Here is a 14,352-nt window from a genome sequence, read left to right on the forward strand (position 1 = left end):
AGTTATATATTGTGTTAAAAAACTACAACAAATTAGAACTGTAATTTTAATATAAAATATATGCAATAAATTTTGTTGAGAAAATAAACCTAAATTTTAGCAAATGCCATGTGTCATGGCTACATGGCACTGGCAGCTATACATGTCCAACGGGACGTGTCGGGCCGGCCCGGGCACGGCTAGGCCCGGTATGAAGGACATCAGTCCAAGCCTAACACGGTTCATTATCGTGTCGGGCCAGGCCAGCCCACGGGATGGCCGACGCCTGACGCGACCTAGGTCCGGCACGGTTATTTTTACAAGGGCTGGAGGCACGATGGGCTCATCGTGCCGGGTCGGACCCAGACCCGTAAACAAAAAAAACACTCTAAAATTCAGAAATTAAAGGTAATATTCAAAATTATTTTAGATTCAATTAATTATATTTATAATTTTAGATACATACTTAGACAAAAAAATTCAGATACACATATAAACACATATCACAATTCAGAATGATCTCATATAATAACAGGGTCATCAGTATTGTAGCTAAAAATAGACTGACCGTTTTAAAAATAGTCGCTCAGTCGGGCACGATTCTAGTCGGGTTGAGTTATGTTCGTGCCGGGCCACAATCGTGGCGGGTCATGGACCCACTGCCGGCCCGGCCTATTTGGACATGTGTACTGGCAGCCACGTACGGGACCAACCTGCTAGCATCCTCTCCTTAAATTTTAAGCAAGTCCGATGTGTCATGGCATGTACCCTACCAACTTCTCTCGAGGGTGTCTTCAACATAACATAATATAGATATATAATTATTTGTATAGTGAGGTTTAAAATAGAACATGTGTGATAGGGAATGTGATATGAAAGCTGCGAGAGAGAAACTGAATAAAACATTTTCCGAACACGGCATCAAGCCAAAAACCTGAACACGCCAAACCCGTGTTGGCTGTGAGATAGCATTTGCATGATCGGTTTAGGTACGAGAGTCCCGTCGGGAAAGGCGAAAATGGTAGGCGTCCCTGCCGTGCGATGCAAGTATGCAACGTTTCTTCTAAAATATTCATACGTGTCATGACGACGACTTTCGCCATTGCGCTCGCGCTTTGTTGCATGACGATACCGGCCCCTCCGCAAACTAGCAATAGGCAATCCCAATGCATCATGCCATCCGGCCACTACGTACACGTATCTAGAACGACAGCCATGCTGTACCCGCTACCGTGGTCCAGCAGCCCTTTCGCGCACCGTGCAAACCACGAGTGGACGTGCCGCCACACCCTTTTTTTTCTCTCTTTCGGTTGCCTCGTCCCTATATGTCCCGCGCCTTTGTGTTGTGCGTGCCCTCCGGAATCCGATCCGAGCCATATTAAACAGACGCATGCACGCCGCGCCGGCTGGAGCGCACGGCGGCGGCGGCCTCCTGCCCACCCAGCTTCGCGCTATTAGCTAGCTTGCTGCAGCAGCGTACGTGCTTTTTCGTTCGTCCTGCCGGTCTCCATGACCTTCCCGCTGGTTTGCTACTGCTACGCGGTGCCGCGCCCCGTGGCCGCGCTGCTCAAGCTCCTCCACGCCGCCGTGCTCGTGTTCGTGCTGCTCCTCTCCTTCCTCGGCCTCTACGAGTTCTCCTACGACCCCGAGGATCACGCGCCACCAGCCATCAACGGCGGCCGCCCCAGGCCAGAGGCGGTGAAGCGGCGCCTCCCGCTCGTCGAGTTCCTGGAGCTGGTGGATTCGTCGTCGTCACCGTCGTCGGGGCTGGGGGCGGAGCCGACGTGCCGGGTGTGCCTCGAGTGGCTTGAGGCCAAGGACGAGGTGCGGCGGCTGGGCAACTGCACCCACGCGTTCCACACGCGATGCATCGACCGCTGGATCGACCTGGGCGAGGTGACGTGCCCGCTTTGCCGCTCCCACCTGCTGCCGCGCCGGCGCGCCGGCCTACTCGGCATGGCACGGCTCGGCTAGTCGCGCGTCCCTGGTTCCCTTCATCCCTTGCCACGTACGATACGTGCCCGTCCACAGCCGTGCTCGGCTTCAGGCCGGCGGCGCGCGGCCGGTACGCGCGCAGATGCCACTGGGCACTGGTGCCGGATGGGGGCAGACCATGAGACCAACCGTGAACTAGGACGACTGTCTAATTAACCTGATGTAAAGAATTTTTTTCCGTCAATGGATGGGCGCAAGCCAAATTACTGGAGGTTGGCATAAAGCGTTACTTGACGCGAAATATTGTTTGCCCTGCGTTGGACGGACAACGCTATACGAACGTATCGAATACAAACCACGTTTTCATGTAAATCCCGTGCAAACCTACTAAAAAAGTTTCAAAAAATTCTGAAAAAACATGGATGTACATCTAACCTTATCTCATATATATAAAAAAATTTTATGATCAAATTCATCTTACTCTATCAGTTACAAAAAAGACAAAATTTCTGACAAACAGTAATAGTTCAAATATACCAAAATTTATCTTTTTTTATAAACTGCTAGCGTACGAAGAATTTGACCATGAAATTTTTTATATAGATGAGATAGTCTTAGATGTATATTCATGTTTTTCAGAACTTTTAAAATTTTTAGTAGGTTTGCATAGAATTTTTATCAAAACGTGGTTTGCATTCGATACATTCTCCAACGCTATTGCGTTGATCCCGTTTCCAAATATTTATTTGTCTTGCTTTTATTTTTAAACTAAACCACGATAAATAAAAAATAAAAGAAAAATCAACTAATTAAATTACACGCACGGTTTTGGCTTCTGGCATTCTAGTTGCATTGCAACCGCGCAAAATGATGCCCGCGCCGGCCTGCAAAATTTGGTGCCGGTTCTGGGATCTCGAGTGTGGATGTGGACTGTGGAGCGTTCAGCCTTTGAGCGGTGAACGGTCATCCACTTCTGACCCGTTGAACGTCTGTGATTGGTTGGCCATATTTATGAGTACACTATTCACTCCGTTCCAAATTATTTTAAACAGCACGATATTTTAATTTTGTTGATGTCACAAAACTTATCTTTTTGTCCAGACTATAAATAAAATTATTAAAAAAATTATATAACTTCAAATAAATACATTATAGCAATAAAATTTAGGAAGAATAATAAAATACATATTTGATATTATATATACCATTATATAATTCAACGGTTTAAACTTTGCAAAACCCACCAAACCAAATCGTCCCACACTCATAACCTTTACTAAAAACACTGTCGGGTACCGTAATTAGGGGTACCCCAACACTCCTAAACACGGCTGGTAACCACCATCAGCACAAGCTGCAGAGACTGATGGGCGCAATTCAGGTCAAGGCTTCGTCTACTCAAGGGACGCGATCTCGTCTCGCCCAAGTCCAGCCTCGGGCGGGAACAGTACTTCAGGCGAATTCACGCCTCGCCCGAGGGCCTCCTCAAGCAACGGGCGCACCCTCGACTCGTCCGAAGCCCAGCTCGGGCAGGCTTCGTTGTGAAGCAACCTTGGCCAAATCGCCTCACCAACCGACCGTATCGCAGGTGAAAGGGAATTAGGCTTACACCTAGTTCCTAAATGATTTTGGTGGTTGAATTGCCCAACACAAATAATTAGACTAACTAGTTTGCTCTAGTGTACAAATTATACAGGTGCCAAAGGTTCACACTTAGCCAATAAAAAGACCAAGTATTGGGTTCAACAAAAGAGCAAAGGGATAACCGAAGGCACCTCTGGTCTGGCGCACCGGACTGTCCGGTGTGCCACCGGACAGTGTCCGGTGTGCCACCGGACAGTGTCCGGTGCACCAGAGGACTCCAACTCAAACTCGTCACCTTCGGGAAAATCCAGAGGCGCTCCGCTATAATTCACCGGACTGTCCGGTGTACACCGGACAGTGTCCGGTGCTCCAAGGAAGAGCGGCTCTGGAACTCGCCATCTTCGGGAATTCGCAGCGGCTAGTCCACTATAATTCACCGGACATGTCCGGTGTACACCGGACTGTCCGGTGTGACATCGAAGCAACGGATACTTTGGCGCCAACGGCTACCTGCAGCGCATTAAATGCGCGCCAGCGCGCGCAGAAGTCAGACACGCCCATGCTGGCGCACCGGACACTCTACAGTACATGTCCGGTGCGCCACCGGACATCCAGGCGGGCCCAGAAGACAGAGCTCCAACGGTCGGAATCCAACGACTTTGGTGACGTGGCTGGCGCACCGGACATGTCCGGTGTACACCGGACTGTCTGGTGCACCATACGACAGTCAGCCCCACCAAACGGCTGGTTTGGTGGTTGGGGCTATAAATACCCCCAACCACCCCACATTCAAGTCATCCAAGTTTTTCAGCTTCCAACCACTATACAAGAGCTAGCATTCATTGCAAAGCACACCAAAGAGATCAAATCCTCTCCCAACTCCACACAAAGCTTTAGTGACTAGAGAGAGTGATTTGTAGTGTTCATTTGAGCTCTTGCGCTTGGATCGCTTCTTTTCTTTCGCATTCTTTCTTGAGATCATACTCACTTGTAATTGAGGCAAGAGACACCAATTGTGTGGTGGTCCTTGCTGGAAGCTTGATTCCCAAGTGATTTGAGAAGAGAAGCTCACTCGGTCCAAGGGACCGTTTGAGAGAGGGAAAGGGTTGAAAGAGACCCGGTCTTTGTGACCACCTCAACGGGGAGTAGGTTTGCGAAAACCGAACCTCGGTAAAACAAATCCGCGTGTCACACTTCTTATTCGCTTGCGATTTGTTTTGCACCCTCTCTCGCGGACTTGATTATATTTCTAACGCTAACCCGGCTTGTAGTTGTGATTATTTTTGAGAATTTCAGTTTCGCCCTATTCACCCCCCCTCTAGGCGACTTTCAATTGGTATTAGAGCCCGGTGCTTTATTAGAGCCTAACCGCTCGAAGTGATGTCGGGAGATCATGCCAAGAAGGAGATGGAGACTGGTGAAAAGCCCACTACAAGCAACGAGAAAGCCCTATCGGGAGAGTCCCACAACAAGGAGAAGAGGAAGGAAAAGAAGAAAGAGAAGAAGACTTCTTCTCACAAGTCGCATCGGAGTGGCGACAAAATAAAGAAAATGAGGAAGGTGGTCTACTACGAGACCGACACTTCATCGCCATCTACCTCCGGCTCCGACGCGCCCTCCATAACTTCTAAGCGCCATGAGCGCAAGAAGTTTAGTAAGATCCCCTTACACTACCCTCGCATTTCTAGACATACTCCACTACTTTCCGTTCCACTAGGAAAACCGCCAACCTTTGACGGTGAAGATTATGCTAGGTGGAGTGATTTAATGAAATTTCATCTAACCTCACTCCACAAAAGTATATGGAATGTTGTTGAGTTTGGAGCATAGGTACCATCCGTAGGGGATGAAGATTATGATGAGGACGAAGTGGCCCAAATCGAGCACTTCAACTCCCAAGCCACAACAATACTCCTCGCTTCTCTAAGTAGGGAGGAGTACAACAAGGTGCAAGGATTGAAGAGCGCCAAGGAGGTTTGGGATGTGCTCAAAAGCGCGCACGAGGGAGATGAGCTCACAAAGATCACCAAGCGGGAGACGATCGAGGGGGAGCTCGGTCGCTTCCGGCTTCGCAAAGGGGAGGAGCCGCAAAACATGTACAACCGGCTCAAGACCTTGGTGAATCAAGTGCGCAACCTCGGGAGCAAAAAGTGGGATGACCACGAGGTGGTTAAGGTTATTCTAAGATCTCTTATTTTTCTTAACCCCACTCAAGTTTAATTAATTCGTGGCAACCCTAGATATACACTAATGACCCCCGAGGAAGTAATCGGGAATTTTGTAAGTTTTGAGTGCATGGTCGAAGGCTCGAGGAAGATCAACGAGCTTGATGATCCCTCCATGTCCGAAGCTCAACCGGTTGCATTCAAGGCAACGAAGGAGAAGAAGGAGGAGTCTACACCAAGTAGACAACCAATCGACGCCTCCAAGCTCGACAACGAGGAGATGGCACTTGTCATCAAAAGCTTTCGGCAAATCCTTAAGCAAAGAGGGGGAAGGATTACAAGCCCCGCTCTAAGAAGGTTTGCTACAAGTGTGGTAAGCCCGGTCGCTTCATTGCAAAATGTCCTATTTCTAGTGACAGTGACAGAGGCGACGACAAGAAGGGAAGAAGAAAGGAGAAGAAGAGGTACTACAAGAAAAAGGGTGGCGATGCCCATGTTTGTCAAGAGTGGGACTCCGACGAAAACTCTAGCGACTCCTCCGACGACGAGGACGCCGCCAACATCGCCGTCACCAAGGGACTTCTCTTCCCCAACATCGGCCACAAGTGCCTCATGGCAAAGGACGACAAAAAGAAGAAGGTTAAATCTAAATCCTCCACTAGATATGAATCCTCTAGTGATGACAATGCTAGTGATGAGGAAGATAATTTACGTACTCTTTTTGCCAACTTAAACATGCAACAAAAGGAGAAATTAAATGAATTAATTAGTGCCATCCATGAGAAGGATGATCTCTTGGACTCCCAAGAGGACTTCCTTATTAAAGAAAATAAGAAGCATGTTAAGGTCAAAAATGCTTATGCCTTAGAAGTTGAGAAATGTGAAAAATTATCTAGTGAGCTAAGCACTTGCCATGAGACAACCTTAGAAATGAAAATGCTAATTTATTAGCTAAGGTTGATTCTCATGTTTGTGATGTTTTAATTCCCAATCCTAGAAATAATAATGATGATTTACTTGCTAGGATTGAAGAATTAAACATTTCTCTTGCTAGCCTTAGGAGTGAAAATGAGAAATTAATTGCTAAGACTAAAGATTTTGATGTTTGCAATGTTACAATTTCCGATCTTAGAGATAAGAATGATATATTGCGTGCTAAGATTGTTGAACTTAATTCTTGCAAACCCTCTACATCTACCGTAGAACATACCACTATTTGTACTAGATGTAGAGATGTTAACATTGATGCTATACATGATCACATGGCTTTAATTAAACAACAAAATGATCATATAGCAAAGTTAGACGCTAAAATTGTCGAGCATAACCTAGAAAACGAGAAATTTAAATTTACTAGAAGTATGCTCTATAATAGGAGACGCCCTGGCATCAAGGATGGCATTGGCTTCCAACAGGGAGGCAATGTCAAACTTAGTGCCCCTCCTAAGAAATTGTACAATTTTGTTAAGGGCAAGGCTCCCATGCCTCAGGATAACGAGGGTTACATTTTATACCCTGCCGGTTATCCCGAGGACAAAATTAGGAGGATTCATTCTAGGAAGTCTCACTCTGGCCCTAATCATGCTTTCATGTATAAGGGTGAGACATCTAGTTCTAGGCAACCAACCCGTGCTAAGTTGCCTAAGAAGAAAACTCCTAGTGCATCAAATGATCATGACATTTCATTTAAAACTTTTGATGCATCTTATGTTTTGACTAACAAATCCGGCAAAGTAGTTGCCAAATATGTTGGGGGCAAACACAAGGGGTCAAAGACTTGTGTTTGGGTACCCAAAGTTCTTGTGTCTAATGCCAAAGGACCCAAAACCATTTGGGTACCTAAAGTCAAGAACTAAACTTGTTTTGTAGGTTTATGCATCCGGGGGCTCAAGTTGGATCATCGACAGCGGGTGCACAAACCACATGACAGGGAGAAGAAAATGTTCTCCTCCTGTGAGAAAAACCAAGATCCCCAACGAGCTATCACATTCGGGGATGGAAATCAAGGTTTGGTCAAAGGATTGGGTAAAATTGCTATATCTCCTGACCATTCTATTTCCAATGTTTTTCTTGTAGATTCATTAGATTACAATTTGCTTTCCGTTTCGCAATTATGTCAAATGGGCTACAACTGTCTATTTACTGATGTAGGTGTCACTGTCTTTAGAAGAAGTGATGATTCAATAGCTTTTAAGGGAGTGTTAGAGGGTCAGCTATACTTGGTAGATTTTGATAGAGCTGAGCTCGACACTTGCTTAATTGCTAAGACTAACATGGGTTGGCTCTGGCACCGCCGACTAGCCCATGTTGGGATGAAGAATCTTCACAAGCTTCTAAAGGGAGAGCACATTTTAGGATTAACAAATGTTCATTTTGAGAAAGACAGGATTTGTAGCGCATGCCAAGCAGGGAAGCAAGTTGGTGCCCACCATCCACATAAGAACATCATGACGACTGACAGGCCACTAGAGCTCCTACACATGGATCTATTTGGCCCGATAGCTTACATAAGCATCGGCGGGAGTAAGTACTGTCTAGTTATTGTGGATGATTATTCTCGCTTCACTTGGGTGTTCTTTTTGCAGGAAAAATCTCATACCCAAGATACCTTAAAGGGATTCTTGAGACGGGCTCAAAACGAGTTCGGCTTAAGGATCAAGAAAATTAGAAGCGACAATGGGACGGAGTTCAAAAACTCTCAAATTGAAGGATTCCTTGAGGAGGAGGGCATCAAGCATGAGTTCTCTTCTCCCTACACCCCACAACAAAATGGTGTAGTGGAGAGGAAGAATAGAACTCTATTGGACATGGCAAGAACCATGCTTGATGAGTACAAGACTTCGGATCGGTTTTGGGCCGAGGCGGTCAACACCGCCTGCTACGCCATCAACCGGTTGTATCTACACCGAATCCTCAAGAAGACATCATACGAACTCCTAACCGGTAAAAAGCCCAATATTTCATATTTTAGAGTCTTTGGTAGCAAATGCTTTATTCTTGTTAAAAGAGGTAGAAAATCTAAATTTGCTCCTAAGACTGTAGAAGGCTTTTTAATAGGATATGATTCAAACACAAGGGCATATAGAGTCTTTAACAAGTCCCCTGGACAAGTTGAAGTTTCTTGTGACGTTGTGTTTGATGAGACTAACGGCTCTCAAGTAGAGCAAGTTGATCTTGATGAGATAGGTGATGAAGAGGCTCCATGCATCGCGCTAAGGAACATGTCCATTGGGGATGTGTGTCCTAAGGAATCCGAAGAGCCTCCAAATGCACAAGATCAACCATCCTCCTCCACGCAAGCATCTCCACCGACTCAAAATGAGGATGAGGCTCAAGTTGATGAAGGAGAAGATCAAGCAAATGAGCCACCTCAAGATGACGGCAATGATCAAGGGGGGGATGCAAATGAGCAAGACAAGGAGGATGAAGAACAAAGGCCGCCGCACCCAAGAGTCCACCAAGCAATCCAACGAGATCACCCCGTCGACACCATCCTCGGTGACATTCATAAGGGGTTAACCACTAGATCTCGTGTTGCACATTTTTGTGAGCATTACTCTTTTGTTTCCTCTATTGAGCCACACAGGGTAGAGGAAGCACTTCAAGATTCGGACTGGGTGGTGGCGATGCAAGAGGAGCTCAACAACTTCACTAGGAATGAGGTATGGCATTTGGTTCCACGTCCTAATCAAAATGTTGTAGGAACCAAATGGGTTTTCCGCAACAAGCAAGATGAGCATGGTGTGGTGACAAGGAACAAAGCTCGACTTGTGGCTAAGGGATACTCCCAAGTCGAAGGTTTGGATTTCGGTGAAACCTATGCACCCGTAGCTAGGCTTGAGTCAATTCGCATATTATTGGCCTATGCTACTTACCATGGCTTTAAGCTTTATCAAATGGACGTGAAAAGTGCCTTCCTCAATGGACCAATCAAGGAAGAGGTCTATGTTGAGCAACCTCCCGGCTTTGAAGACAGTGAGTATCCTAACCATGTCTATAAGCTCTCTAAGGCGCTTTATGGGCTCAAGCAAGCCCCAAGGGCATGGTATGAATGCCTTAGAGATTTTCTTATTGCTAATGGCTTCAAAGTCAGAAAGGCCGATCCTACACTCTTTACTAAAACTCTTGAAAATGACTTGTTCGTATGCCAAATTTATGTTGATGATATTATATTTGGGTCTACTAACGAGTCTACATGTGAAGAATTTAGTAGGATCATGACACAAAAATTTGAGATATCTATGATGGGGGAATTGAAGTATTTCTTAGGATTTCAAGTAAAGCAACTCCAAGAGGGCACCTTCCTAAGCCAAATGAAGTATACTCAAGATATTCTAAGCAAGTTTGGAATGAAGGATACCAAACCCATCAAGACACCCATGGGAACCAATGGGCATCTCGACCTCGACGAGGGAGGTAAATCCGTCGATCAAAAGGTATACCGGTCGATGATAGGTTCTTTGCTATACTTATGTGCATCTCGACCGGATATTATGCTTTCCGTATGCTTGTGTGCAAGATTCCAAGCCGACCCTAAGGAAGCTCACCTTACGACCGTAAAACGAATCTTTAGATATTTAGTTTATACTCCTAAGTTTGGGCTTTGGTATCCTAGGGGATCCATTTTTGATTTAATTGGTTATTCGGATGCCGATTGGGCGGGGTGTAAAATTAATAGAAAGAGCACATCGGGGACTTGCCAGTTCTTGGGAAGATCCTTGGTGTCTTGGGCTTCAAAGAAGCAAAATTTGGTCGCTCTTTCTACCGCCGAAGCCGAGTACATTGCCGCAGGCCATTGTTGCGCGCAACTACTTTGGATGAGGCAAACCCTTAGGGACTAAGGTTACAAATTAACCAAAGTTCCTCTTCTATGTGATAATGAGAGTGCAATCCGCATGGCGGATAATCCCGTTGAGCATAGCCGCATTAAACACATAGCCATTCGGTATCACTTTTTAAGGGATCACCAACAAAAGGGAGATATCGAGATTTCTTACATTAATACTAAAGATCAATTAGCCGATATCTTTACCAAGCCTCTTGATGAACAAAGTTTTAACAAACTTAGGCATGAGCTAAATATTCTTGATTCTAGGAACTTCTTTTGTTGACTTGCACATATAGCTCATTTATATACCTTTGATCATGTCTCTTTCATATGCTATGACTAATGTGTTTTCAAGTCTATTTAAAACCAAGTCATAGGTGTATTGAAAGGGAATTGGAGTCTTCGGCGAAGACAAAGGCTTCCACTCTGCAACTCATCCCTCGCCGTTGCTCCGCGCATCTCTCCATCTTTAGGGGGAGAGTTCAAAGCAAAAGGACTTCGTCTTTGGTACAATCATCACTCATTTATTTATGACCAAAGGGGAAGAAAGTAATGTAAGAGCTCTAATGATTCCGTTTTTGGCGATTCATGCCAAAGGGGGAGAGAGTATGAGCCCAAAGCAAAAGGACCGCACCACCACCAATTTTAAAATTTAGTTTTTCAAAGAGTATTTTTCAAATTGGTATCTTACGTGTGATATAATTTCAAATTGGTATACCCTCTTCAAAATTAACATCAAAACTCTCTTGATCACTAAGAGGAGGATTTCATTAAGGGGGAGTTTTGTTTAGTCAAAAGAAAAACATTTGAAACAGGGGGAGAAAATGTCAAATCTTGAAAATGCTTTGCAAAATCTTATTCATTTACCTTTGACTATTTGCAAAAGGACTTTGAAAAGAATTTACAAAAGAATTTGCAAAAACAAAACATGTGGTGCAAGCGTGGTCCAAAATGTTAAAAATGAAGAAACAATCCATGCATTTCTTATAAGTATTTATATTGGCTCAATTCCAAGCAACCTTTGCACTTACATTATGCAAACTAGTTCAATTATGCACTTTCATATTTGCTTTGGTTTGTGTTGGCATCAATCACCAAAAAGGGGGAAATTGAAAGGGAATTAGGCTTACACCTAGTTCCTAAATGATTTTGGTGGTTGAATTGCCCAACACAAATAATTGGACTAACTAGTTTGCTCTAGTGTACAAATTATACAGGTGCCAAAGGTTCACACTTAGCCAATAAAAAGACCAAGTATTGGGTTCAACAAAAGAGCAAAGGGATAACTGAAGGCACCTCTGGTCTGGCGCACCGGACTGTCCGGTGTGCCACCGGACAGTGTCCGGTGCACTAGAGGACTCCAACTCAAACTCGTCACCTTCGGAAAAATCCAGAGGCGCTCCGCTATAATTCACCGGACTGTCCGGTGTACACCGGACAGTGTCCGGTGCTCCAAGGAAGAGCGGCTCTGGAACTCGCAATCTTCGGGAATTCGCAGCGGCTAGTCCACTATAATTCACCGGACATGTCCGGTGTACACCGGACTGTCCGGTGTGACATCGAAGCAACGGATACTTCGGCGCCAACGGCTACCTGCAGCGCATTAAATGCGCGCCAGCGCGCGCAGAAGTCAGACACGCCCATGTTGGCGCACCGGACACTCTACAGTACATGTTCGGTGCGCCACTGGACATCCAGGCGGGCCCAGAAGACAGAGCTCCAACGGTCGGAATCCAACGGCTTTGGTGACGTGGCTGGCGCACCGGACATGTCCGGTGTACACCGGACTGTCCGGTGCACCATACGACAGTCAGCCCCACCAAACGGCTGGTTTGGTGGTTGGGGCTATAAATACCCCCAACCACCCCACATTCAAGTCATCCAAGTTTTTCAGCTTCCAACCACTATACAAGAGCTAGCATTCATTGCAAAGCACACCAAAGAGATCAAATCCTCTCCCAACTCCACACAAAGCTTTAGTGACTAGAGAGAGTGATTTGTAGTGTTCATTTGAGCTCTTGCGCTTGGATCGCTTCTTTTCTTTCGCATTCTTTCTTGAGATCATACTCACTTGTAATTGAGGCAAGAGACACCAATTGTGTGGTGGTCCTTGCGGGAAGCTTGATTCCCAAGTGATTTGAGAAGAGAAGCTCACTCGGTACAAGGGACCGTTTGAGAGAGGGGAAGGGTTGAAAGAGACCCGGTCTTTGTGACCACCTTAACGGGGAGTAGGTTTGCGAAAACCGAACCTCGGTAAAACAAATCCGCGTGTCACACTTCTTATTCGCTTGCGATTTGTTTTGCACCCTCTCTCACGGACTCGATTATATTTCTAACGCTAACCCGGCTTGTAGTTGTGATTATTTTTGAGAATTTCAGTTTTCACCCTATTCACCCCCCTCTAGGCGACTTTCAGCAGGCGCATTCAATGCGAGGATCGCCTGACACCTTTGAGAGCACCTAGAGGGGGGGTGAATAGGTGATCCTGTAAAACTTAAACTTATAGCCACAAAAACTTGTTAAGTGTTAGCACAATTATTGCCAAGTGGCTAGAGAGGAGTCAAAACACAATAACCACAAGAAATCAATCACAAAGATGACACGATGGTTATCCCGTGGTTCGGCCAAGTACAAAACTTGCCTACTCCACGTTGTGGCATCCCAACGGACGAGAGTTGCACTCAACTCCTCTCAAGTGATCCAATGATCAACTTGAATACCACGGTGTTCTTCTTTTCTTTGATCTTTTCCCGTTTGCGAGGAATCTCCACAACTTGGAGTCTCTCGCCCTTACAATTGAATTTCACAAAGAAACACAGAGCAAGGGAGGGAATGAGCAACGCACACAAGACTTCAAAAGATCAGAGCAACAACACGCACACAAGCAGCAACAAGAGCTCGCAACACAACTCAAAGAGTTCACAACTCCACAAGAGCTCTATATGCTATCACAATGAAACGAATACGTGAGATCAATGTCTTGGTGCTTAGGAATGTTGTAGGAATGCTTGGTGTCCTCCTCCATGCACCTAGGGGTCCCTTTTATAGCCCCAAGGCAGCTAGGAGCCGTTGAGAACAAATCTGGAAGGCCATCCTTGCCTTCTGTCGTCGGGCGCACCGGACAGTCCGGTGCACACCGGACACTGTCCGGTGCCCGATTTATTTCCATAAACAACGCAGCTGACCGTTGCTGACCGTTGAAGATCTGGGAGCCGTTGGCGCACCGGACATGTCCGGTGCACACCGGACAGTCCGGTGCCCCATTCCGACCGTTGGCTCGGCCACGTGTCTCGCGCAGATCGCGCGGCCGACCGTTGGCCCGGCCGACCGTTGGCTCACCGGACAGTCCGGTGCACACCGGACAGTCCGGTGAATTATAGCCGTACGCCGTCGGCAAATTCCCGAGAGCGGCTTCTTCGCCCGAGGCAGCCTGGCGCACCGGACACTGTCCGGTGCACCACCGGACAGTCCGGTGCCCCAGACCGAAACAGCCTTTTGGCTGTACACAGCCAACTCTTCTCTTCTTTCTTCTTTCTGTTTCTAACACTTAGATAAGTATATTAGTACACAAAACCAATGTACTGAGGCTTAGAAACATACCTTTACTCGTGATTTTCAACTTGTCCATCCATGGGCATAGATTTACATTTAAGCACTTGTGTTGGCACTCAATCACCAAAATACTTAGAAATGGCCCAAGGGCACATTTCCCTTTCAATCTCCCCCTTTTTGGTGATTTATGCCAACACAACATAAAGCAACTAGAACAAGTGCAAAAATCACTTCAAATAAAATAAATTTGAGTTTTATTCAATTTTGGCATATATGGATCATCCTTTGCCACCACTTGGTTTGTTTTTG

The 14,352-nt window shown here is 46.0% G+C and overlaps 1 protein-coding gene across 1 annotated transcript; it reads left to right on the plus strand.

Annotated features, from left to right (window-relative positions):
• Positions 1 to 1,351: 1,351 nt before the first annotated feature.
• Positions 1,352 to 2,283, plus strand: LOC100282290 (RING-H2 finger protein ATL2L). The gene has a single exon (NM_001155202.2). The coding sequence runs from the start codon at positions 1,489 to 1,491 to the stop codon at positions 1,951 to 1,953; it is 465 nt and encodes a 154-aa protein (NP_001148674.2). The 5' UTR covers positions 1,352 to 1,488; the 3' UTR covers positions 1,954 to 2,283.
• Positions 2,284 to 14,352: the final 12,069 nt, after the last annotated feature.

Source organism: Zea mays, chromosome 2 (assembly GCF_902167145.1).
Source record: "Zea mays cultivar B73 chromosome 2, Zm-B73-REFERENCE-NAM-5.0, whole genome shotgun sequence".
NCBI classification, from domain to species: Eukaryota; Viridiplantae; Streptophyta; class Magnoliopsida; order Poales; family Poaceae; genus Zea; species Zea mays.

Bases quoted from the DNA above. Each gene is read 5' to 3' on its own strand.
- LOC100282290 (NM_001155202.2), top strand. From the start codon at position 1,489: ATGACCTTCCCGCTGGTTTGCTACTGCTACGCGGTGCCGCGCCCCGTG.